This window comes from Bombina bombina, chromosome 6 (genome assembly GCF_027579735.1).
Source record: "Bombina bombina isolate aBomBom1 chromosome 6, aBomBom1.pri, whole genome shotgun sequence".
In the NCBI taxonomy this organism is placed as follows: Eukaryota; Metazoa; Chordata; class Amphibia; order Anura; family Bombinatoridae; genus Bombina; species Bombina bombina.
Genome location: NC_069504.1, coordinates 775,571,735 through 775,595,084, shown reverse-complemented (window position 1 = coordinate 775,595,084; position 23,350 = coordinate 775,571,735). Strand labels below are relative to the sequence as shown.

General features: G+C 40.8%; 1 protein-coding gene across 1 annotated transcript in view; it reads left to right on the top strand.

The window, feature by feature from the left end:
- FGFR1 (fibroblast growth factor receptor 1) overlaps window positions 1-23,350 on the top strand; it is a gene marked incomplete in the record, with an annotated part of 409,849 nt that overhangs the window by 73,267 nt on the left and 313,232 nt on the right. Inside the window, 1 exon segment of the mRNA XM_053718078.1 lies at window positions 22,503-22,589. Within this exon segment, the coding sequence (XP_053574053.1) occupies window positions 22,503-22,589 (87 nt within the window).

The window sequence follows — 23,350 nt, the reverse complement described above, 5'->3', positions numbered from 1 at the left end:
TTTGAAGCCCATGTCCAGGATCCGTCTGTGTGTGGTGGTGTCGGGTTGCCAGGAATCAGACAGACGAGAAGTGCAAAAATAATCACACCTTTATTAATAGCAAAAAATAATAAAAAGTTCAGAAGTCAAAAAACAAGCCAGGAATCAAAACCAGAACTGGTAGTCAGACGAGCCGAGTCAGGAGCCAAAGCGAATAGTCAGACGAGCCGGAATCGGGAACAAGGAGAACAGCAGAGTCAGGAACAAGCCAGGGATCAGGAACCAGGAGGGACGTCAGACAGCCAGGTAATACACAGGAGCTCTCACAAACAGGTCTGAGACAACGCGAGGGCAAAGCATACTGAACAGAGGCCCTTTAAATAATAAGTGATGACATCACAATTCTGAGACTGCATCCTGTCTCACACGGATGATGTACACCAGTCAGGCCATAAAAGGAAGTGCAGGAAATGAGCAGCATCACACAGTATGCACCAGAGTCAGGAAGAGAGGTGAGTAAAATGGCTGCCAGCAGCACATGACAAACGGATCAAGGAAAAAACCCTGACAGGTGTGAGATGGTCTGACCCCCTATTACTGTATATAGTGACACTGTTTAACCCACAAGTACTGTATATAGTGAGTTAGTGACACAGTCTGTAATCTGCTGGTGAGATGGCTGGCCTGACCCTACCTGCCCCAGTACTTTATAAAGTGACCACAGTAGTCTGTGACATAGTCCAGCCCCCCCATACTTTATATAGTGGTACTGTATAGTGACACTGTTTACCCCCTCCCCCCATGCTGTAGTAACAAGATCTGTAATTTGCTAGTTCCACAAACATACACACACCCATGCATAAGTACACACACAGATGCATGCATAAATACACACACCAACCCAACCACCAATGGGTAAAACAGAAAGACTAACCCCTGTAGTCAGACACGAGTGAAGCATCATGTCACACTCACATGATATCAGTGCAGGCAGTGACAGGTCAATGTTTTTCATTAAAAAAAAGTTGCGACCTCTGCACCCCCTGTAGTTTCGCCCCTGGTGGTGGCTCTTGATGCACTGACTCCAGCCTCAGTCCACTCCTTGTAAAAGTCCCCAACACTTTTGAATGGCCTTTTCCTGACAATCCTCTCCAGGCTGCGGTTATCACTGCTGCTTGTGCACATTTTTTCTTCCACACTTTTCCCTTCCACATACCTTTCTATTAATGTGGTTTGATACAGCACTTTGGGAACATCCAACTTCTTTTGCAATTACCTTTTGAGGCTTTCCCTCCTTATGGAGGGTGTCAATGATGGTTTTCTGCACAACTGTCAGGTCAGCAGTCTTTCCCATGATTGTGATTGCTACTGAACCAGACTGAGATACCATTTAAAGCCTCAGGAACCCTTTGCAGGTGTTATGGCTTAATTGGCTGATTAGAGTGGGACACTGAGTCTAGAATATTGCACCTTTTCACAGTATTCTAATTTTCTGAGATTGTGGATTTGGGGTTTTCATGAGCTGTAAGCCATAATAATCACAATTATTACAAATCACGGCTTGAACTATCTTGCGTTGCATGTAATGAGTCTATCTCATATATTAGTTTCACCCTTTAAGTTGCATTAGTTAAATAAATTAACTTTTGCATGATATTCTAATTTTTCGAGTTTCACCTGTAGTCTAGGTTCAATTATTGCAGTTGTCACTTTAGGTAAAAAGAGTTTTCCTGTCACAAGACAAAATAGCTGGAGGCAAGGTTAGGTCCCCTCGAAATTTTTGCTCCTTTTGTCAGTCTAAGAAGCTAAAGACTTCTTCCAGCTCTGTCTTCTACCCTTCCTGGTCAAAGTCCAAACAATCCGAGAAGTTAGCTCCTGCATTAAAGTCTGGATGAAGGTGCTGCGCCCAAGCCAGCCAGCATTCTTGCAGGGAGCAGTTTAAACCTTTTTTTTTCAGGAGGTTTGGGAGAAGTCAGTTCAAATGTCCTATAATTCCCTGGGGTCTGTAATAGATTGTCATTGATACCGTCTCTGACAGAACAATCCAGACTCCTATTACAGAATGTGTGTGCCTCTCTACAATTCTATGCCCTTCCTTCAGTAGCTCAAGGCATAGAAATTTAGGGCTTCATGGAAGCAGATTCAGATGCAGTTTCATTTGCCAGATTCCATCTGCGAACTCTCCAATTGAGGATATTGCCTCAGAAGGTCCTGTTAGAGATGCAGTCCCTGAAATAGTGGCAGACTAGCTAATGCATTTTTTAGGTATGGTGATCTCCACAGATGACGCCAGCCTGACAGTTTGGGGTGGCGTCTGGGGGGTCCCATAGGAAGCAAGGAATTTGGTCTCTTTTGGAGGCGATGTTACAAATCAACATTCTTGAACTCTGTGCAATCTTCACGACTCCAGAATTGGCCTAAGGCTGTAATCCTTTCTAAATTCCAATCAATCTAGTCACAGCAGTAGCTTACATCAATCGTCAATGCTGAGAGCGACGTTCCTTCATGTTGAAGGAACTTCATTATCACTTGGGCAGACGCAATCATTGCATGACATTGGCTATCCACATCCTAGGAGTATACATTTGGGACTTTCACCAGTTCGAGAGAATGGTCTCTGAATCAGGAGGTATATGACCAGATCGTGAGACATTGCAGCATGACAGAACTAGATCTCGTGACCAACTGCTTGAACCAAAATCTGTTCCAGTATTATGCTATGTCTCAAAACCCTCAGGTGATTTTTATAGATAACATTTTTTTTTTTTTTTTAGCTCCCTGGTCATGCAGTCTGGTTTACAGCTCTCCTTTATTTGTGTTGCTATTCGTGGTGATAGCCAGGATTAAACCGGCATATGCTTCAGTCATTGTGGTTGTGTTTCGGAAGATCCCTTTCTTTCATCAGGATCTGAAAGTGCTAAGTTTGATGGCCTAGTGATTGGATGCCTAATTATGACCCAAAGATGGCTATCTGATCAGGCTATCAATGCTCTTTGATTTCAGGCAAGGAAGCCTGTGAACAGGCTAATATATCACAAGGTTTTGAAAAACGTTCTATGTTGGTGTGCGACTAGGCAAAATCACTGGAATTCTTTTTGAATTCCTAGCGTTCTACAGTTCTTACAGGACAGTCTGGAGAAAGGCTTATTAGTCATTTAGGGGTCCGATTTTATTTTCTTCTGTTGTATATCTGAAGAAAATCGCTAAGCTTCCTGACATTCAGGCCTTCGTTCAGGCTTTGATCAGAATAGTACCAGTCATTAAAACGGGCTACTCCACTGTGGATCCTCAATTTTGTTTTATTGGTCCTCCAGGCTTCTCCATGTGAGACTATGCATGGTCTTGACACTCAGCTGTTGTCTTGGAATGCTTTATTAATCTTGTCATTTCTACAGCCAGGATTGTCTGAGCTTTCAGGTTTATCCTGTGAACTTGGTTCTCGGAACAGTCTTATCCTGATGGAAAAAACAATGGCTTCTTTCTTACTAATGTTATATTGTCAGACCATATTAACCAGGAAATTGTATCACTTTGATGTGCATGCCTCTTCAGAGCCTGCTTTTGATGGGAATTTTTTTTTCCTGCAGTGTAGTGATCCTCCTCAACCCTTCCACCTCCCTTATTCCCCCCCCCTCCAAAAAAAAAAAGCTCTCTAACCCTCCCACCACCTGTCTGCCAGTACTAATGAAATACATTTTCTCTTGTTAAGTGTATTCAGTCCATGGGTCATCCATTACTTATGGGATTATATCTCCTTCCCAACAGGAAGTTGCAAGAGGATCACCCAAGCAGAGCTGCTATATAGCTCCTCCCCTCACACGTCATATCCAGTCATTCTCTTGCAACTCAACTAGATAGGTCATTGTGAGAGGTCTGTGGTGTTTTTATACTTAGTTTATTTCTTCAATCAAAAGTTTATTTTAAATGGCACCGGAGTGTGCTGTTTGTTCTCAGGCAGTATTTAGAAGAAGAATCTGCCTGAGTTTTCTATGATCTTAGCGGAAGTAACTAAGATCCACTGGCTGTTCTCGCACATTCTGAGGAGTGGGGTAACTTTCAGAAAGGGAATAGCATGCGGGGAATCCCGCAAAAGAGGTATGTGCAGTAAATTATTTTTCTAAGGAATGGAATTGACTAAGAAAATACTGCTGATACCGATGTAATGTAAGTACAGCCTTAAATGCAGCGGCGACTGGTATCAGGCTGATGAATGTATGTACAATAAGTAATTTTCTAAGGAATGGAATTTGACTAAGAAAATACTGTTAATACCGAAGTATTGTATAAGCCTTAACTGCAGTAGAAGCGACTGGTAGCAGGCTTATTAATAACACTATCTAACATTTAAAGTGTATGTTTAAAACGTTTACTGGCATGTTATTCGTTTTTTGTGAGGTACTTTGGTGATAAATCTTTTGGGGCATGATTTTCCACATGGCTGTCGTTTATTTCTATATAGAAGCGTTTAACTGAGGTTTCCCACTGTTGTAATAGGAGTGGGAGGAGCCTATTTTAGCACTTTTTTGCGCAGTAAAAATTCAGCTTCTTCCTCCTTGATCCAGGACGTCTCTAGAGAGCTCAGGGGTCTTCAAAAGTCATTTTGAGGGAGGTAATCAGTCACAGCAGACCTGTGACAGTGTGTTTGACTGTGATAAAAAAACGTTAATTGTTAATTTGATTATCCGTTTTTGGGTATTTAGGGGTTAATCATCCATTTGCTAGTGGGTGCAATACTCTTCTAACTTAATACATTTACTGTGAAGATTTGGTTGCTATAACTGATTTGGTTCTTTGTTATTTCAACTGTGACGTCTTTTTTTGTGCTTCTTAAAGGCGCAGTAGCGTTTTTTGTATTGCTTGTAAATTTACTTGAAAGGTTTTTCCAAGCTTGCTAGTCTCATTGCGAGTCTGTTTAAACATGTCTGACACAGATGAATCTGCTTGTTCACTATGTTTGAAGGCCAATGTGGAGCCCCACAGAAATATGTGTACTAATTGTATTGATGTCACTTTGCATAAAAGTCAATCTATATCTGTAAAGAAATTATCACCAGACAACGAGGGGGAAGTTATGCCGACCAACTCTCCTTTCGTGTCAGTACCTTCGCCTCCCGCTCAGGGGGCGCGTGATATTGTGGCGCCAAGTGCATCAGAGAGGCCCATACAAATCACTTTGCAAGACATGGCTGCTGTTATGACAGAGGTATTATCTAAATTGCCTGAATTAAGAGGCAAGCGCGATAGCTCTGGGTTAAGGACAGAGCGCGCTGATGATGTGAGAGCCATGTCTGATACTGCGTCACAATTTGCAGAACATGAGGACGGAGAGCTTCATTCTGTGGGTGATGGATCTGATCCAGGGAGACCGGATTCAGAGATTTCTAATTTTAAATTTAAGCTTGAGAACCTCCGCGTATTGCTAGGGGAGGTATTAGCGGCTCTGAATGATTGTAACAAGGTTGCAATTCCAGAGAAAGTATGTAGGTTGGATAGATACTTTGTGGTACCGGTGTGTACTGACGTTTTTCCTATACCTAAAAGGCTTACAGAAATTATTAGCAAGGAGTGGGATAGACCCGGTGTGCCCTTTTCCCCACCTCCGATGTTTAGAAAAATGTTCCCGATAGATGCCACCACACGAGACTTAATGTGGAGCCCAATAGAAATATGTGTACCAATTGTATTGATATTACTTTAAATAAAAGTCAGTCTTTACCGGTAAAGAAATTATCACCAGACAGCGAGGGGGAAGTTATGCCTCCTAACTCTCCTCACGTGTCAGTACCTTCGCCTCCCACTCAGGAGGTGCGTGAGATTGTGGCGCCAAGTACATCAAGGCCCTTACAAATCACTTTGCATGATATGGCTAATGTTATGAAAGAAGTATTATCTAATTTGCCTGAGTTAAGAGGCAAGCGCGATAGCTCTGGGTTTAGAACAGAGCGCGCCGATGACACGAGAGCCATGTCCGATACTGCGTCACAATTTGTGGAACATGAGGACGGAGAGCTTCATTCTGTGGGTGACGGATCTGATCCGGGGAGACCGGATTCAGAAATTTCAAATTTTAAATTTAAGCTTGAGAACCTCCGTGTATTGCTAGGGAAGGTGTTAGCGGCTCTGAATGATTGCGACACGGTTGCAATCCCAGAGAAATTATGTAGGCTGGATAAATACTATGCGGTACCGGTGTGTACTGACGTTTTTCCTATACCTAAAAGGCTTACAGAGATTATTAGCAAGGAGTGGGATAGACCCGGTGTGCCCTTTTCCCCTCCTCCGATATTTAGAAAAATGTTCCCAATAGACGCCACCACACGAGACTTATGGCAGACGGTCCCTAAGGTGGAGGGAGCAGTTTCTACTTTAGCTAAGCGTACCACTATCCCGGTGGAGGATAGTTGTGCTTTTTCGGATCCAATGGATAAAAAATTAGAGGGTTACCTTAAGAAAATGTTTGTTCAACAAGGTTTTATCTTACAGCCCCTTGCATGCATTGCGCCTGTCACTGCGGCTGCGGCATTCTGGTTTGAGTCTCTGGAAGAGGCCATTCGCACAGCTCCATTGGATGAGATTATGGCCAAGCTTAAAGCACTTAAGCTAGCTAATGCATTTGTTTCTGATGCCGTTGTACATTTAACAAAACTAACGGCTAAGAACTCCGGATTCGCCATCCAGGCGCGCAGAGCGCTATGGCTTAAATCCTGGTCAGCTGACGTGACTTCTAAATCTAAATTGCTTAATATTCCTTTCAAAGGGCAGACCTTATTCGGGCCCGGCTTGAAAGAAATTATTGCTGACATTACTGGGGGTAAGGGTCATACTCTTCCTCAGGACAGGGCCAAGTCAAAGGCCAAACAGTCTAATTTTCGTGCATTTCGTAATTTCAAGGCAGGAGCAGCATCAACTTCCTCCGCTCCAAAACAGGAAGGACCTGTTGCTCGTTACAGACAGGGCTGGAAAACTAACCAGTCCTGGAACAAGGGCAAGCAGGCCAGAAAGCCTTCTTCTGCCCCTAAGACAGCATGAAGAGAGGGCCCCCTATCCGGAAACGGATCTAGTGGGGGGCAGGCTATCTCTCTTCGCCCAGGCTTGGGCAAGAGATGTCCAGGATCCCTGGGCGTTGGAGATCATATCTCAGGGATATCTTCTGGACTTCAAAGCATCTCCTACACAAGGGAGATTTCATCTTTCAAGGTTATCAGCAAACCAAATAAAGAAAGAGGCATTTCTACGCTGTGTGCAAGACCTCTTAGTAGTGGGGGTGATCCACCCAGTTCCGCGGACGGAACAAGGGCAAGGGTTTTACTCGAATCGGTTTGTGGTTCCCAAGAAAGAGGGAACCTTCAGACCAATCTTGGACCTAAAAATCTTAAATTCCTAAGAGTTCCATCATTCAAAATGGAAACTATTCGAACCATCCTACCCATGATCCAAGAGGGTCAATACATGACCATGGTAGACTTAAAGGATGCCTACCTTCATATACCGATTCACAAAGATCATTATCGGTACCTAAGATTTGCCTTTCTAGACAGGCATTACCAGTTTTGTAGCTCTTCCCTTCAGGTTGGCTACGGCCCCGAGAATCTTTACAAAGGTTCTGGGCTCACTTCTGGCGGTTCTAAGACCGCGAGGCATAGCGGTGGCTCCGTATCTAGATGACATCCTGATACAGGCGTCAAGCTTTCAAATGGCCAAGTCTCATACAGAGATAGTTCTGGCATTTCTGAGGTCGCATGGGTGGAAGGTGAACGTGGAAAAGAGTTCTCTATCACCACTCACAAGAGTCTCCTTCCTAGGGACTCTTATAGATTCTGTAGAGATGAAAATTTACCTGACGGAGTCCAGGTTATCAAAACTTCTAAATGCTTGCAGTGTGCTTCATTCCATTCCACGCCCGTCGGTGGCTCAGTGCATGGAAGTAATCGGCTTAATGGTAGCGGCAATGGACATAGTGCCATTTGCGCGCCTGCATCTCAGACCGCTGCAATTATGCATGCGAAGTCAGTGGAATGTGGATTACTCAGATTTGTCCCCTCTACTAAATCTGGATCAAGAGACCAGAGATTCTCTTCTCTGGTGGCTTTCTCGTGTCCATCTGTCCAAGGGTATGACCTTTCGCAGGCCAGATTGGACGATTGTAACAACAGATGCCAGCCTTCTAGGTTGGGGCGCAGTCTGGAACTCCCTGAAGGCTCGGGGATCGTGGACTCAGGAGGAGAAACTCCTCCCAATAAATATTCTAGAGTTAAGAGCAATATTCAATGCTCTTCTAGCTTGGCCTCAGTTAGCAACACAGAGGTTCATCAGATTTCAGTCGGACAACATCACGACTGTGGCTTACATCAACCATCAAGGGGGAACCAGGAGTTCCCTAGCGATGTTAGAAGTCTCAAAGATAATTCACTGGGCAGAGTCTCAATCTTGCCACCTGTCAGCGATCCACATCCCAGGCGTAGAGAACTGGGAGGCGCATTTTCTAAGTCGTCAGACTTTTCATCCGGGGGAGTGGGAACTCCATCTGGAGGTGTTTACTCAACTGGTCCATCGTTGGGGCAAACCAGAACTGGATCTCATGGCGTCTCGCCAGAATGCCAAGCTTCCTTGTTACGGATCCAGGTCCAGGGACCCGGGAGCGGTGCTGATAGATGCTCTGACAGCCCCTTGGGTCTTCAACATGGCTTATGTGTTTCCACCATTCCCGATGCTTCCTCGACTGATTGCCAGGATCAAACAAGAAAGAGCATTGGTGATTCTGATAGCGCCTGCGTGGCCACGCAGGACCTGGTATGCAGACCTAGTGGACATGTCGTCCTGTCCACCATGGTCTCTGCCTCTGAGGCAGGACTTTCTAATTCAGGGTCCTGTCAATCATCCAAATCTAATTTCTCTGAGACTGACTGCATGGAGATTGAACGCTTGATTCTATCAAAGCGTGGCTTCTCGGAGTCGGTTATTGATACCTTAATACAGGCTCGGAAACCTGTTACCAGAAAAATTTACCATAAGATATGGCGTAAATATTTATACTGGTGCGAATCCAAGAGTTACTCATGGAGTAAGGTTAGGATTCCTAGGATATTGTCTTTTCTACAAGAGGGTTTAGAAAAGGGCTTATCTGCTAGTTCGTTAAAGGGACAGATTTCTGCTCTGTCTATTCTTCTACACAAACGTCTGTCAGAAGTTCCAGACGTTCAGGCCTTTTGTCAGGCTTTGACTAGGATTAGGCCTGTGTTTAAGACTGTTGCTCCGCCGTGGAGTTTACACTTGGTTCTTAAAGTTCTTCAAGGTGTTCCGTTTGAACCCCTTCATTCCATTGATATTAAGCCGTTATCTTGGAAAGTTCTGTTTTTGATGGCTATTTCCTCGGCTCGAGGAGTCTCTGAGTTATCTGCCTTACATTGTGATTCTCCTTATCTGATTTTCCATTCAGACAAGGTAGTTCTGCGTACTAAACCTTGGTTCTTACCTAAGGTAGTTTCTAACAGGAATATCAATCAAGAGATTGTTGTTCCATCACTGTGTCCTAACCCTTCTTCAAAGAAGGAACGACTCTTGCATAATCTGGACGTAGTCCGTGCCCTGAAGTTCTATTTGCAGGCAACTAAAGATTTTTGTCAAACTTCTTCCCTGTTTGTCGTTTACTCTGGACAGAGGAGAGGTCAAAAACCTTTGGCTACCTCTCTCTCCTTTTGGCTTCGTAGCATAATACGCTTAGCCTATGAGACTGCTGGACAGCAGCCTCCTGAAAAAGTTACAGCTCATTCCACTAGAGCTGTGGCTTCCACCTGGGTCTTTAAAAATGAGGCCTCTGTTGAACAGATTTGCAAGGCTGCAACTTGGTCTTCACTTCACACTTTTTCAAAATTTTACAAATTTGACACTTTTTTGCTTCTTCGGAGGCTGTTTTTGGTAGAAAGGTTCTACAGGCAGTGGTTCCTTCCGTTTAAAGTTCCTGCCTTGTCCCTCCCATCATCCGTGTACTTTAGCTTTGGTATTGGTATCCCATAAGTAATGGATGACCCGTGGACTGAATACACTTAACAAGAGAAAACATAATTTATGCTTACCTGATAAATTTATTTCTCTTGTAGTGTATTCAGTCTACGGCCCGCCCTGTCTTTTAAGGCAGATCTAAATTTTTAATTTAAACTACAGTCACCACTGCACCCTATGGTTTCTCCTTTCTTGTCTTGTTTCGGTCGAATGACTGGATATGACGTGTGAGGGGAGGAGCTATATAGCAGCTCTGCTTGGGTGATCCTCTTGCAACTTCCTGTTGGGAAGGAGATATAATCCCATAAGTAATGGATGACCCGTGGACTGAATACACTACAAGAGAAATAAATTTATCAGGTAAGCATAAATTATGTTTTTTTAAAATTTATTTTTTTACATTTTCTGTAGTGTAGCTCCCCATACCTCCCTCTCCCTTTTTTATATTTTTCTGCAGTGTAGGGCCATCCCACTCCCTCCCCCTCCCCCTCCTCTGCTGGACCGCCCACCTGCCTCCTGGTTTCTTTCCCACACCTCCCTCCGGTACCAGCAGATGATCGGACCATCTGTAATGATCAGGCATCTGCTTTATGAAACGGTACTACTCTAGTAAAAATAAATATGCTAAATCAAAGTACACATAAAAGAAACAGATTGTGTAAAGAAAGGGGAAAAAAACTTAATTACTTTCTTACAAAATGAGCACTTAGTAATTCTCAGCGTAATCATTGCCCTTGGGGAAATGTGGGAGCTGATTGGTAACTTAAGTTTCATTCTGTCCACTTCTAAGCTTGGGCAAAATTAAGTTTATTTCTCTAGTATTTATTGAATTGTAAACCAGCTTATGTTACTCCTAGAAGATTTGACATCAACCTAGATATGCATTCCTGTAGAGCAGGGTTTGACAAGCCAGGGAGCTACTTGCTCCTAGAAATTTACCTCTGGCTCCTAACTTTTGGGGTTATTTTCCATATATATTTATATAACTACCACTGTTTGGCTCTTAAAAGAATGTCTGGCTCCTAAATCTTCTTACTGACTCCTAATTTTTAAATAGATTTGTTGAGCACTGCGTAGAGACCCCAGCCCCCTTTGCAGGTCTGTGACAAGAAGCAATGGACACTGCACAAATGAAGTTTTAAAAAAAAACAAGAATACAAGTTTTAATCCTTTCTATTAAAGGGACAGTCTAGGTCAAAATAAACTTTCATGATTCAGATAGAGCATGTAATTTTTAACAATTTTCCAATTTACATTTATCACCAATTTTGCTTTGTTCTCTTGGTATTCTTAGTTGAAAGCTTAACCTAGGAGGTTCATATGCTAATTTCTTAGACCTTGAAGCCCACCTCTTTCAGATTGCATTTTAACAGTTTTTCACCACTAGAGGGTGTTAGTTCACGTATTTCATATAGATAACACTGTGCTCGTGCACGAGAAGTTATCTGGGAGCAGTCACTGATTGGCTAGACTGCAAGTCTGTCAAAAGAACTGAAAAAAGGGGCAGTTTGCAGAGGCTTAGATACAAGATAATCACAGAGGTTAAAAGTATATTATTATAACTGTGTTGGCTATGCAAAACTGGGGAATGGGTAATAAAGGGATTATCTATCTTTTAAAACAATAAAAATTCTGGTGTAGACTGTCCCTTTAAGTGTAACCCACTACTTTAGTGTTTTTTTTAATGTTTTTATTACAACAATAAAACAGACTGTTTTATATTCCTTTAAAGTGTCCAGGAGTTGCTAATATATAAAATCCAGTCATAACGACTCTATTTGTAAAGCAATAGTAAAGTAAACATTACACTTACAGGTAGAACCTTGTAATTTTAAAAACTTTTCAATTTTCTTCTATCTAATTTCTAATGTTGAAAAGCATACCTATGTAGGCTCATGAGAAGCAATGTACCTACTAGTGGCTGCACATATATGCTTCTTGTCATTGGCTCACCTTATGTTTTCAGCTAGCTCCCAGTGGTGCATTGTTGCTCTTTCAGCCAAAATAATAAAGCATGTTTGATAATGTAAATTTGAAAAAAAAAATATGGGTTTAATTTCCTTTTAATGAATAAAAAGCTTTATAAACACAATGGTAAACAATTAACCAAACCAGAGTTTATCTTTTAGGTAAATGTATAACTGCCCTTGTAGAAGAGATGTGGATTCTTTACTTTTGATATTCTCCCCCCCCCCCCCCCCCCGCCATCAAATTCCTATGTACCCTACAGGTGATAGATATATATATATATATATATATATATATATATATATATATATATATATATATATATATATATATATATATATATATATATATATATATATATATATATATATATATATATATATATATATATATATATATATATATATATACATATATACACACACTAACATCTGTTTTATCTGTACGTATTTGCTATTTGAAATGGCTACATTTTGCCTTTTGTATCTCCAACTACACTGCACATATGAGTAACAAACATTTTTTTCTCTGTTTAAATGCTTTGTAAATAGGAGGCAATAGCACTGATTCATCTCTGAGTGGGGGTGTATGAGAGAGAGAGATTTTGTTTGTGAAATAGCTTCCTATGTTTATTTAACCCCCCAGCCATAATTGGCATTTCAGTAGGAACATAAATAACATTAGCAGTTCTGCTGAACTTGCAGGCTCAGCCCATTTCCTAGGTGATGGTTTTTATGAGAAAAACATCTATTATAAATACAGAAATTTATATATATATATATATATATATATATATATATATATATATATATATATATCTCAAAAGTTTAAAGGTATATGCACTTACCACCGTCCTGCAACTGCCAGGGTGCTCTTGAGGAGTATACAGCAAGAAACAAAGTGAAGCACTCACTAGACTTTAGATATCAAAGTGAAATATTTATTACTAAATAAATATTTCACTTTGATATCTAAAGTCTAGTGAGTGCTTCACTTTGTTTATATATATATATATATATATATATATATATATATATATATATATATATATATATATATATATATATATATATATATATATATATATATATATATATAAGAGAGAGAGTTAATACTTTGCAGTAAGTATAAGAAATAATTGTTATAGTACAGTGCCCCTTTAAATGTAAAAGGCCTCATATTCCTCAATGCATTACAAACATGGAGCAGAAAGAAATGAGTCACAGTCAAAGCGGTTGAATCACTACTGTTTGTGTTGTGCAGCAGCTTAAGATATGAAATGGTTTGTGGTAAAAAGACAGCTCAGTTGTGAAAAATACAATATGGTTTGATCAAGATGGGGGGCTTTTAGGGGGCAATGTGTGACCCCACCTATCATTGTGCCCAGTTACCTAGAGTTTGTCTAATATTTTGTGGTAGACGGCCTGCAGCCCTAGCTATGAAAGGGACAGTCAAGTCCAAAAAAACGTTCATGTTTCAAATAGGGCATGCAATTTTAAACAACTTTCCAATTTACTTTTTTCACCAATTTTGCTTTGTTCTCTTGGTATTCTTAGTTGAAAGCTAAACCTAGGGGGTTCATATGCTAATTTCTTAGACCTTGAAGGCCGCCTCTAATCTAAATGCATTTTGATAGTTTTCACCACTAGAGGGCATTAGTTCACGTGTTTCATATAGATAACATTGAGCTCATGCACATGAATTTACCATGGAGAAAGCTCTGATTGGCTAAAATGCAAGTCTGTCAAAAGAACTGAAATAAGGGGGCAGTGTACTGAGGCTTAGATGCAAGGTAATTACAGAGGTAAAACATGTATAATTATAACTGTGTTGGTTATGCAAATCTGGGGAATTGGTAATTAAGGGATTATCTATCTTTTAAAACAACAAAAATTCTGGTGTTGACTTTCCCTTTAATGAGCTACATATCAGTTTTTACTTACTTTTGTACATTGCCTATTTTCCTGGGAGGCCATTAAAAGGGCTCCAGTATGTGCAATGCCCGTCTTCGAGGGGGACGCACAGTTTTTACAATTTCCACCTTACAGATGGCACTTTTGTGTCCACCACCATTTGCACTATAGCCAGAATAGTTCTGGTATATGTACCCACCTAGGTAGTGTTCTAGTGTTCTAAAACAAGCAGGTGTAAAATGTTTAGAGAATGAGAGTTGTTAGAGTTTCAGACACATCCTGAGATATCCAGCCCCGGGAACTCCACTATCCATTTGATTTTTAAGCTGTCAGTCTTGTTTCACACAGAAAAAATACAAGTATTTGTTAGAATTACAATGGAGCATTCAAAGCACAATCAGAACTTGTAAAATCTAGAGCTGCAACAACTAGTCGATATAATCAATTATGAAAATAGTTGTCAGCGAATCTCATAATCGATTAGTTGGTCTGTGCAACGCGCCAGATGCTTTACTCTGATAAACTCATGCACATGGTTATGTGTTTTATGGTTATGTCCTTAGCCTAAAGGACATCTACAGATGTTTACTTTTCACTTTTTCAAGAAAGTGTAAGTTTCTTTTTAAGTTTACAACTACTCCTGGCTTATGTGCAACTCAGAAATAGGAGTCATCGTTTGGATTGTTTATATTAAATCAGGTGATTTGGGACTATGCTTTGCATGATATAGTGCCAAGCTTGTTATTTACACCTAGTCTTAGATTGATGGGAGTTGTTTGAATTGATGTGCACTATTATCTGTTTGTACAATTATTAGCTGAACGCTTGCTATTGCTGATTCTATGTACTGTATAGATAAATGTGTAAGGTTTTGTCCTGTTATTGAGATATAGTCCTTGGTGCTTTTGACTTTTTTTTTTTTATTGATTTTTATTTATTTTTTAATAAATTGTGATATTTACCAGATTCATTTTCCTGTAACTATATATTTTGTTATTTTAAGAGCAGGCTAGATATTTTTCCCTAACCTTATAGCTGGTTATTTACATAGATATATTTCTCTTGTAAGGTGTATCCAGTCCACGGATCATCCATTACTTGTGGGATATTCTCATTCCCAATAGGAAGTTGCAAGAGGATCACCCACAGCAGAGCTGTCTATATAGCTCCTCCCCTAACTGCCACCTCCAGTCATTCTCTTGCAACTCTCGACAAGCATGGAAGCAGTAAGAGAGATGTGGTGAAAAGTAGTTGTTTTTTCTTCAATTCAAAAGTTTATTTTTAAATGGTACCGGAGTTGTACTATTTTGGTCCCAGGCAGAAAATAGAAGAAGAATCTGCCTGTGGTCTCTAATGATCTTAGCAGGTTGTAACTAAGATCCATTGCTGTTCTCACACATAACTGAAGAGAGAGGTAACTTCAGCTGGGGAATGGTGTACAGGTTATCCTGCTATGAGGTATGTGCAGTTTAATTTTTTTCTAGAGGAATGTAAATGCTAGAAAATGCTGCTGATACCAGATTTATTTAAGGTAAGCCTGATTACAGTGATTTAATAGCGACTGGTATCATGCTTACTGTCAGAGGTAATACTCTTATTATTTTTCAATTCCGGTCATATAAAACGTTTGCTGGGAGTGCTTAAACGTTTTTATATATGTTTTGGTGATAAAACTTTATTGGGGCCTAGTTTTTTCCACATGGCTGGCTTAAATTTGCCTAGAAACCGTTTTCTTAGGCCTCTCACTGTGTAGACATGAGTGGGAGGGGCCTAATTTAGCGCTTAATTGCGCAGCAACTTTTGCAGACTGAGACATCCAACTTCCCTCAAGGAGTCCCCTGAATGCTATAGGACCTCTCTAAAGGGTTTTTAGGCTTTCCAAAGTCGTTTGTATGGCAAGGTAGGGCCACAGCAGATCTGTGGCAGTTTGTTGTGATTGTTAAAAAAAGTGTCTCGTTTTTTTTATCTGTTTTTTAAACTAAAGGGTTAATCATCCATTTGCAAGTGGGTGCAATGCTCTGTTAGCTTATTATACACACTGTAAAAATTTCATTTGATTTACTGCTTTTTTTCACTGTTTTTCAAATTCTGACCTTTTTTATTTTTCTTAAAGGCACAGTACCGTTTTTATTTTTTGCTTGTTAACTTGCTTTAAAGTGTTTTCCAAGCTTGCTGGTCTCATTGCTAGTCTGTTTAAACATGTCTGACATAGAGGAAACTCCTTGTTCATTATGTTTAGAAGCCATGGTCGAACCCCCTCTTAGAATGTGTACCAAATGTACTGATTTCACTTTAAGTAATAAAGACGATATTCTGTCTTTAAAAAATTTATCACCAGAGGAATCTGACGAGGGGGAAGTTATGCCGACTAACTCGCCCCACGTGTCAGAACTTTTAAATCCCGCTCAAGGGACTCGCGCTCAAGAGGCGCCAAGTACATTTAGCGCGCCCATGGCATTTACTTTACAAGACATGGCGGCAGTCATGGATAATACACTGTCAGCGGTATTATCCAGACTACCTGGGTTACGAGGAAAGCGAGACAGCTCTGGAGTTAGAAGAAATACAGAGCTACAGTAGCTATGTCTGATACCCCCTCACAATATGCAAAAGCTGAGGAAGGAGAGCTTCTTTCCGTGGGTGATTTTTCTGACTCAGGGAAGAGGATTCAACCTGATTCTGAGATATCAACATTTAAATTTAAGCTTGAACACCTCCGCGTGTTGCTCAGGTAGGTTTTAGCTGCTCTGAATGACTGTGATACAATTGCAGTGCCAGAGAAATTGTGTAGATTGGATAAATACTATGCAGTACCTGTTTACACTGATGTTTTTCCAATACCTAAAAGGTTTACAGAAATTATTACTAAGGAATGGGATAGACCAGGTGTGCCGTTCTCTCCCCCTCCTATTTTTAAGAAAATGTTTCCAATAGATGCCGCCACACGGGACTTATGGCAAACGGTCCCTAAGGTGGAGGGAGCAGTTTCTACACTAGCTAAGCGTACTAATATCCCTGTCAAGGACAGTTGTGCTTTCTTAGATCCAATGGATAAAAAGTTAGAGGGTTACCTTAAGAAAATGTTTATTCAACAAGGTTTTATTCTACAGCCTCTTGCATGCATTGCCCCAGTCACTGCTGCTGCGGCCTTCTGGTTTGAGTCTCTGGAAGAGGCTTTACAGGTAGAGACCCCATTGGATGATATACTTGACAAGCTTAGAGCACTTAAGCTAGCCAATTCTTTTGTTTCTGATGCCATTGTTCATTTGACTAAACTAACGGCTAAGAATTCTGGTTTTGCTATTCAGGCGCGTAGGGCGCTATGGCTTAAATCATGGTCAGCTGACGTTACTTCAAAGTCTAAGCTGCTTAATATTCCCTTCAAGGGGCAGACCCTATTCGAGCCTAGTTTGAAGGAGATCATTTCTGATATCACTGGAGGAAAAGGTCATGCCCTTCCTCAGGATAGGTCCAAATCAAGGGCCAAACAGACTAATATTCGTGCCTTTCGAAACTTCAAGGCGAGCACGGCATCAACTTCCTCTAATACAAAACAAGAGAGAACTTTTGCCCAGTCCAAGTCGGTCTGGAGACCTAACCAGACTTGGAACAAAGGTAAGCAGGCCAAAAAGCCTGCTGCTGCCTCTAAGACAGCATGAAGGATTGGCCCCCCTATCTGGTAACGGATCTAGTAGGGGGCAGACTTTCGCTCTTCGCCCAGGCTTGGGCAAGAGATGTCCAGGATCCCTGGGCATTGGAAATTATATCCAAGGGATATCTTCTGGACTTCAGAGCTTCTCCTCCAAAAGGGAGATTTCACCTTTCACAATTATCTGCAAACCAGATAAAGAGAGAGGCATTCTTACACTGTGTTCAAGACCACCTAGTTATGGGAGTGATCCACCCAGTTCCAAAGGAGGAACAGGGACAAGGATTCTATTCAAATCTGTTTGTGGTTCCCAAAAAAGAGGGAACCTTCAGACCAATTTTAGATCTAAAGATCTTAAACAAATTTCTCAGGGTCCCATCATTCAAGATGGAGACTATTCGTACCATCCTACCTATGATCCAGGAGGGTCAATACATGACTACAGTGGGTTTAAAGAATGCTTATCTTCACATTCCGATACACAAAGATCGTAATCGGTTTCTCAGGTTTGCCTTCCTAGACAGGCATTACCAGTTTGTAGCTCTTCCCTTTGGGTTAGCTACAGCTCTAAGAATCTTTACGAAGGTTCTGGGGTCACTTCTGGCGGCCCTAAGGCCGCGGGGCATAGCAGTGGCCCCTTATTTAGACGACATTCTGATACAGGCGTCAAATTTCCAAATTGCCAAGTCTCATACGGACACAGTTCTGGCATTTCTGAGGTCGCATGGGTGGAAAGTGAACGAAGAAAAGAGTTCTCTATCCCTTCTCACAAGTCTCCTTTCTGGAAACTCTAATAGATTCCATAGAAATGAGGATTTACCTGACCGAGACCAGGTTATCAAAACTTCTAAATTCCTGCCGTGTTCTTTATTCCACTCCTCGCCCTTCGGTGGCTCAGTGTATGGAAGTAATCGGCTTAAAGTGAATGTAAATTTTTCGATATTAAATTTAACCTACTTGTTCACAATATTATATATAGTCAAACCGCAATAATATTTTTTTTAAATAAATAATGTTTATATATTTTTTTCAATTCAAACTTATTTACGTTCTAAGCAGTGAGCTCCTCCCAACCGTCTTATTCCTGTATTTCCCCTGCATCATTTCAATCTTTACCGCCCACTCTATGACGTTGGTTTGAAGCTCGTTCACGATGAGGGGTTATATTTGCGCATGCGTTTAAAATTTGGATGACAATAAGCGCATGCGTACAGCAATCAATACGCTCTAAACCTCGGCACCTATAATAACTGATTAGATATTCGTATTGCGCATGCGCGAAACGCGGACGAGCATTTACTATGCAACGTCATCGAGTAGTTCACGCATGCGCAGTTACGTAGCGAACAACCGGCCTGACGCCCCAGGGGTGAAAAAAAGATTACGAAAGTAAAGTGTCAATCAAAAAACAAATGTGGGACCAAAATGGCAGGCGGAGGAATCGCCGATAAGAATAGCAAGTAAAACAATATATATTTACTTTTCAAATAAGATTTTAAAATTATGATGAATGAAACTAATGTTTATTTTGGCAATCAAACACTTTGATGAAGAGCAAGTAGGTTGACTTTACATGCACTTTAATGGTAGCGGCAATGGACATAGTGCCGTTTGCCCGCCTACATCTGACCGCTGCAACTCTGCATGCTCAGTCAGTGGAATGGGGATTACACAGATTTGTCCCCTCTACTAAATCTGGATCAAGAGACCATGGATTCTCTTCTCTGGTGGCCATCTCGGGTCCATCTGTCCAAAGGTATGACCTTTCTTAGGCCAGATTGGACAATTGTAACGACAGATGCCAGCCTTCTAGGCTGGGGGGCAGTCTGGAACTCCCTGAAGGTCAGGGATCGTGGACTCAGTAGGAGACACTCCTTCCGATAAACATTCTGGAACTAAGAGCGATATTCAATGCTCTTCAGGCTTGGCCTCAGCTAGCGACAATGAGGTTCATAAGATTTCAGTCGGACAACATCACGACTGTGGCTTACATCAACCATCAAGGGGGAACAAGGAGTTCCCTAGTGATGTTGGAAGTCTCAAAGATAATTCGCTGGGCAGAGATTCACTCTTGCCACCTATCAGCTATCCATATCCCAGGTGGAGGCGTATTTTCTAATTCGACAGACTTTTCATCTGGGGGAGTGGGAACTCCATCCGGAGGTGTTTGCACAATTGATTCATCGTTGGGGCAAACCAGAACTGGATCTCATGGCGTCTCGCCAGAACACCAAACTTCCTTGTTACGGATCCAGGTCCAGGGATCCCAAGGCGACGCTGATAGATGCTCTAGCAGCGCCTTGGTCCTTCAACCTGGCTTATGTGTTTCCACCGTTTCCTCTGCTCCCTCGTCTGATTGCCAAAATCAAGCAGGAGAGAGCATCAGTGATTTTGATAGCACCTGCGTGGCCACGCAGGACTTGGTATGCAGATCTGGTGGACATGTCATCCCTTCCACCATGGACTCTGCCTCTGAGACAGGACCTTCTACTTCAGGGTCCTTTCAACCATCCAAATCTAATTTCTCTGAGACTGACTGCCTGGAGATTGAACGCTTGATATTATCAAAGCGTGGCTTCTCCGAGTCGGTCATTGATACCTTAATTCAGGCACGAAAGCCTGTCACCAGGAAAATCTATCATAAGATATGGCGTAAATATCTTTATTGGTGCGAATCCAAGGGTTACTCATGGAGTAAAGTCAGGATTCCCAGGATATTATCCTTTCTCCAAGAAGGATTGGAAAAAGGATTGTCAGCTAGTTCCTTAAAGGGACAGATTTCTGCTCTGTCCTTTTGCACAAGCGCCTGGCGGATGTTCCAGACGTTCAGGCTTTTTGTCAGGCTTTAGTTAGAATCAAGCCTGTGTTTAAACCCGTTGCTCCGCCATGGAGTTTAAATTTGGTTCTTAAAGTTCTTCAAGGGGTTCAGTTTGAACCTCTTCATTCCACAGATATCAAACTTTTATCTTGGAAAGTTCTATTTTTGGTAGCTATTTCCTCGGCTCGTAGAGTTTCCGAGTTATCTGCCTTACAATGTGATTCCCCTTATCTGATCTTCCATGCAGATAAGGTAGTTTTGCGTTCCAAACCTGGGTTTTTACCTAAGGTGGTATCTAATAAGAATATCAATCAGGAGATTGTTGTTCTGTCATTGTGTCCTAATCCTTCTTCAAAGAAGGAACGTCTATTACACAATCTTGACGTGGTTCGTGCTTTAAAGTATTATTTACAAGCTACTAAAGATTTTCGTCAAACATCTGCTTTGTTTGTTGTCTACTCTGGACAGAGGAAAGGCTAAAAGGCTTCATCAACCTTGCTTTCGCTTTGGCTAAGAAGTATAATACGCTTGGCTTATGAGACTGCTGGCCAGCAGCCTCCTGAAAGGATTACAGCTCATTCTACTAGAGCTGTGGCTTCCACATGGGCCTTTAAAAATGAGGCTTCTGTTGATCAGATTTGTAAGGCGGCGACTTGGTCTTCGCTTCATACTTTTTCAAAATTTTATAAATTTGATACTTTTGCTTCTTTGGAGGCTATTTTTGGGAGAAAGGTTTTACAGGCAGTGGTACCTTCCGTTTAATTACCTGCCTTGTCCCTCCCTTCATCCGTGTACTTTAGCTTTGGTATTGGTATCCCACAAGTAATGGATGATCCATGGACTGTGGATACACCTTACAAGAGAAAACATAATTTATGCTTACCTGATAAATTTATTTCTCTTGTGGTGTATCCAGTTCACGGCCCGCCCTGTCATTTTAAGGCAGGTATTTTTTAACTTTAAACTACAGTCACCACTGCACCCTAAAGTTTCTCCTTTCTCTTGCTTGTCTTCGGTCGAATGACTGGAGGTGGCAGTTAGGGGAGGAGCTATATAGACAGCTCTGCTGTGGGTGATCCTCTTGCAACTTCCTGTTGGGAATGAGAATATCCCACAAGTAATGGATGATCCGTGGACTGGATACACCACAAGAGAAATAAATTTATCAGGTAAGCATAAATTATGTTTTTTATGTTAGAATGAAGTCCAGGCTTTATTGAGAGGCCCCTTGCAAGGAGGAAAACACTTTGCATTGGCGGAGCTAGCAAAGATAAATATCCCACCTTGACGAAATGGGCAAAACCCTACTTATGCATCTCAGGCACCTCAACACCATCTGAATGCCACTTCTCTGCTGCAGGCAAAATAGCTGCAAAAAGAGAACCAGCCTCAGCTAGGAGCATGTGGTCATGTGTGAAATTTTTGCATTTAAATGCAAAGTTTCTTAAAGAATGAATAACAGAATGTTATTAGCAGTGATAGTCTACCTCTTTTCTAGTTCTCCTCTTTTCGGTTTGTGGTTTTGTTTTGCTTAATTATAAAACTGTCTTTTGCTGCTTAGAAATTGGACTAACAGTTGTGTTAATGTAAAGATTATATTTGTAACACGTAGTATGTGGATTTTTTTACTGCTGGTTACAAAATCTAAATGCATTAAAACACTGAATTGAAAGTGCAAAGCTTGAATGTAATAAAGCTTCAAGATCAAAATTGAAGCGTAAAATATATTTATACTTTGTGCTTTGTATTTTATTCTAACAAAACTTCAATTTTAAGCAACTTTCTAGTTTATTCATATTTATCAAATTTTCTTTATTCTCTTGCTATCTTTTTTTAAAAAGCAGGAGGCGGACCATTTTTGGTTCAGAACCTGGGTTATGCTTGCTTATTGGTGGCTAAATGTAGACATCAATAAGCAAATGCTATCCAGGGTGCTGAACCTAAAATTGGCCGGCTACTAAGCTTTACATTCCTGCTTTTAAAATAAAGATAGCAAGAGAATGAAGAAAACATATAGGAGTAAATGATAAAGTTGGTTAAAAATTGCATGCTCTATCTGAATCATGAAAGAAAAAATTGGGTTTAGTGTCCCTTTAACTGAACGGAGAGATTTGGAGAAGCTCAAGCCCTTATTTTGTGTATGTCTAATTTTAAATTTGATTTCTTTTCTCCACAGATGCCCTCCCCTCAGCTGAAGATGAGGACGATGAAGATGATAATTCTTCCTCTGAAGAAAAAGCGACAGAAAATATTAACAGACGCTGTAAGTAGTACTAATATTACTAGTTGCTACACTATAGAATAGTGGTATGTTGTGATATTTTGAATGAAAATTCTAGGGTTGCACCGATACCATTTTTTTATGACTGAGTACAAGTACCGATACTTGTTTTCAAATACTCGCTGATACCAATTACCGAGCACAATACAGACTAATTATTTAAGATTCCTTCTTTATAATTATAAAGGGCTGTAATTCAAAAGACATTATGAAATAATAAAAAAGTTCACTGAACATGTTTATAAATAAAAAATATTACAATAAAATATTAAATTTAAAGGGGGTGATACAACTGGGTTGTAGGGCTGTTATATAACATCAATCTGACATTTGTATGGAGGTTCGACTCTAAGTTGAACCGTCTTTCACTTTCCACACTACTGCATGGGGCAGAAAGATATTTTTGGGCCATTTTTGCCAGAGCTGGAAATCTGTTTATTAACTGCCCAGTACTTCAGGGGTTTGTCTGAACGAGGTACAGTAATCTCTCCTACAATAATACAAATAACAGCAATTTGTATTGGCAGAACAGTAGTAATAGAACAAAAAAAGGAAAAACTGGCACTACACCATAGACTAGGCGAGACTGGAATATAGAATAAATTCCGGTGCTACCCCTTGTAATATAACTATAGGACTAAAAAGAATTAGGCAGCTAAGGGGTTACTATAGCACTCACTCTCACTCATATCGGTCAAAAGAATATACTAAAATACATACTTTATTATTTGTGTTTAAAATCT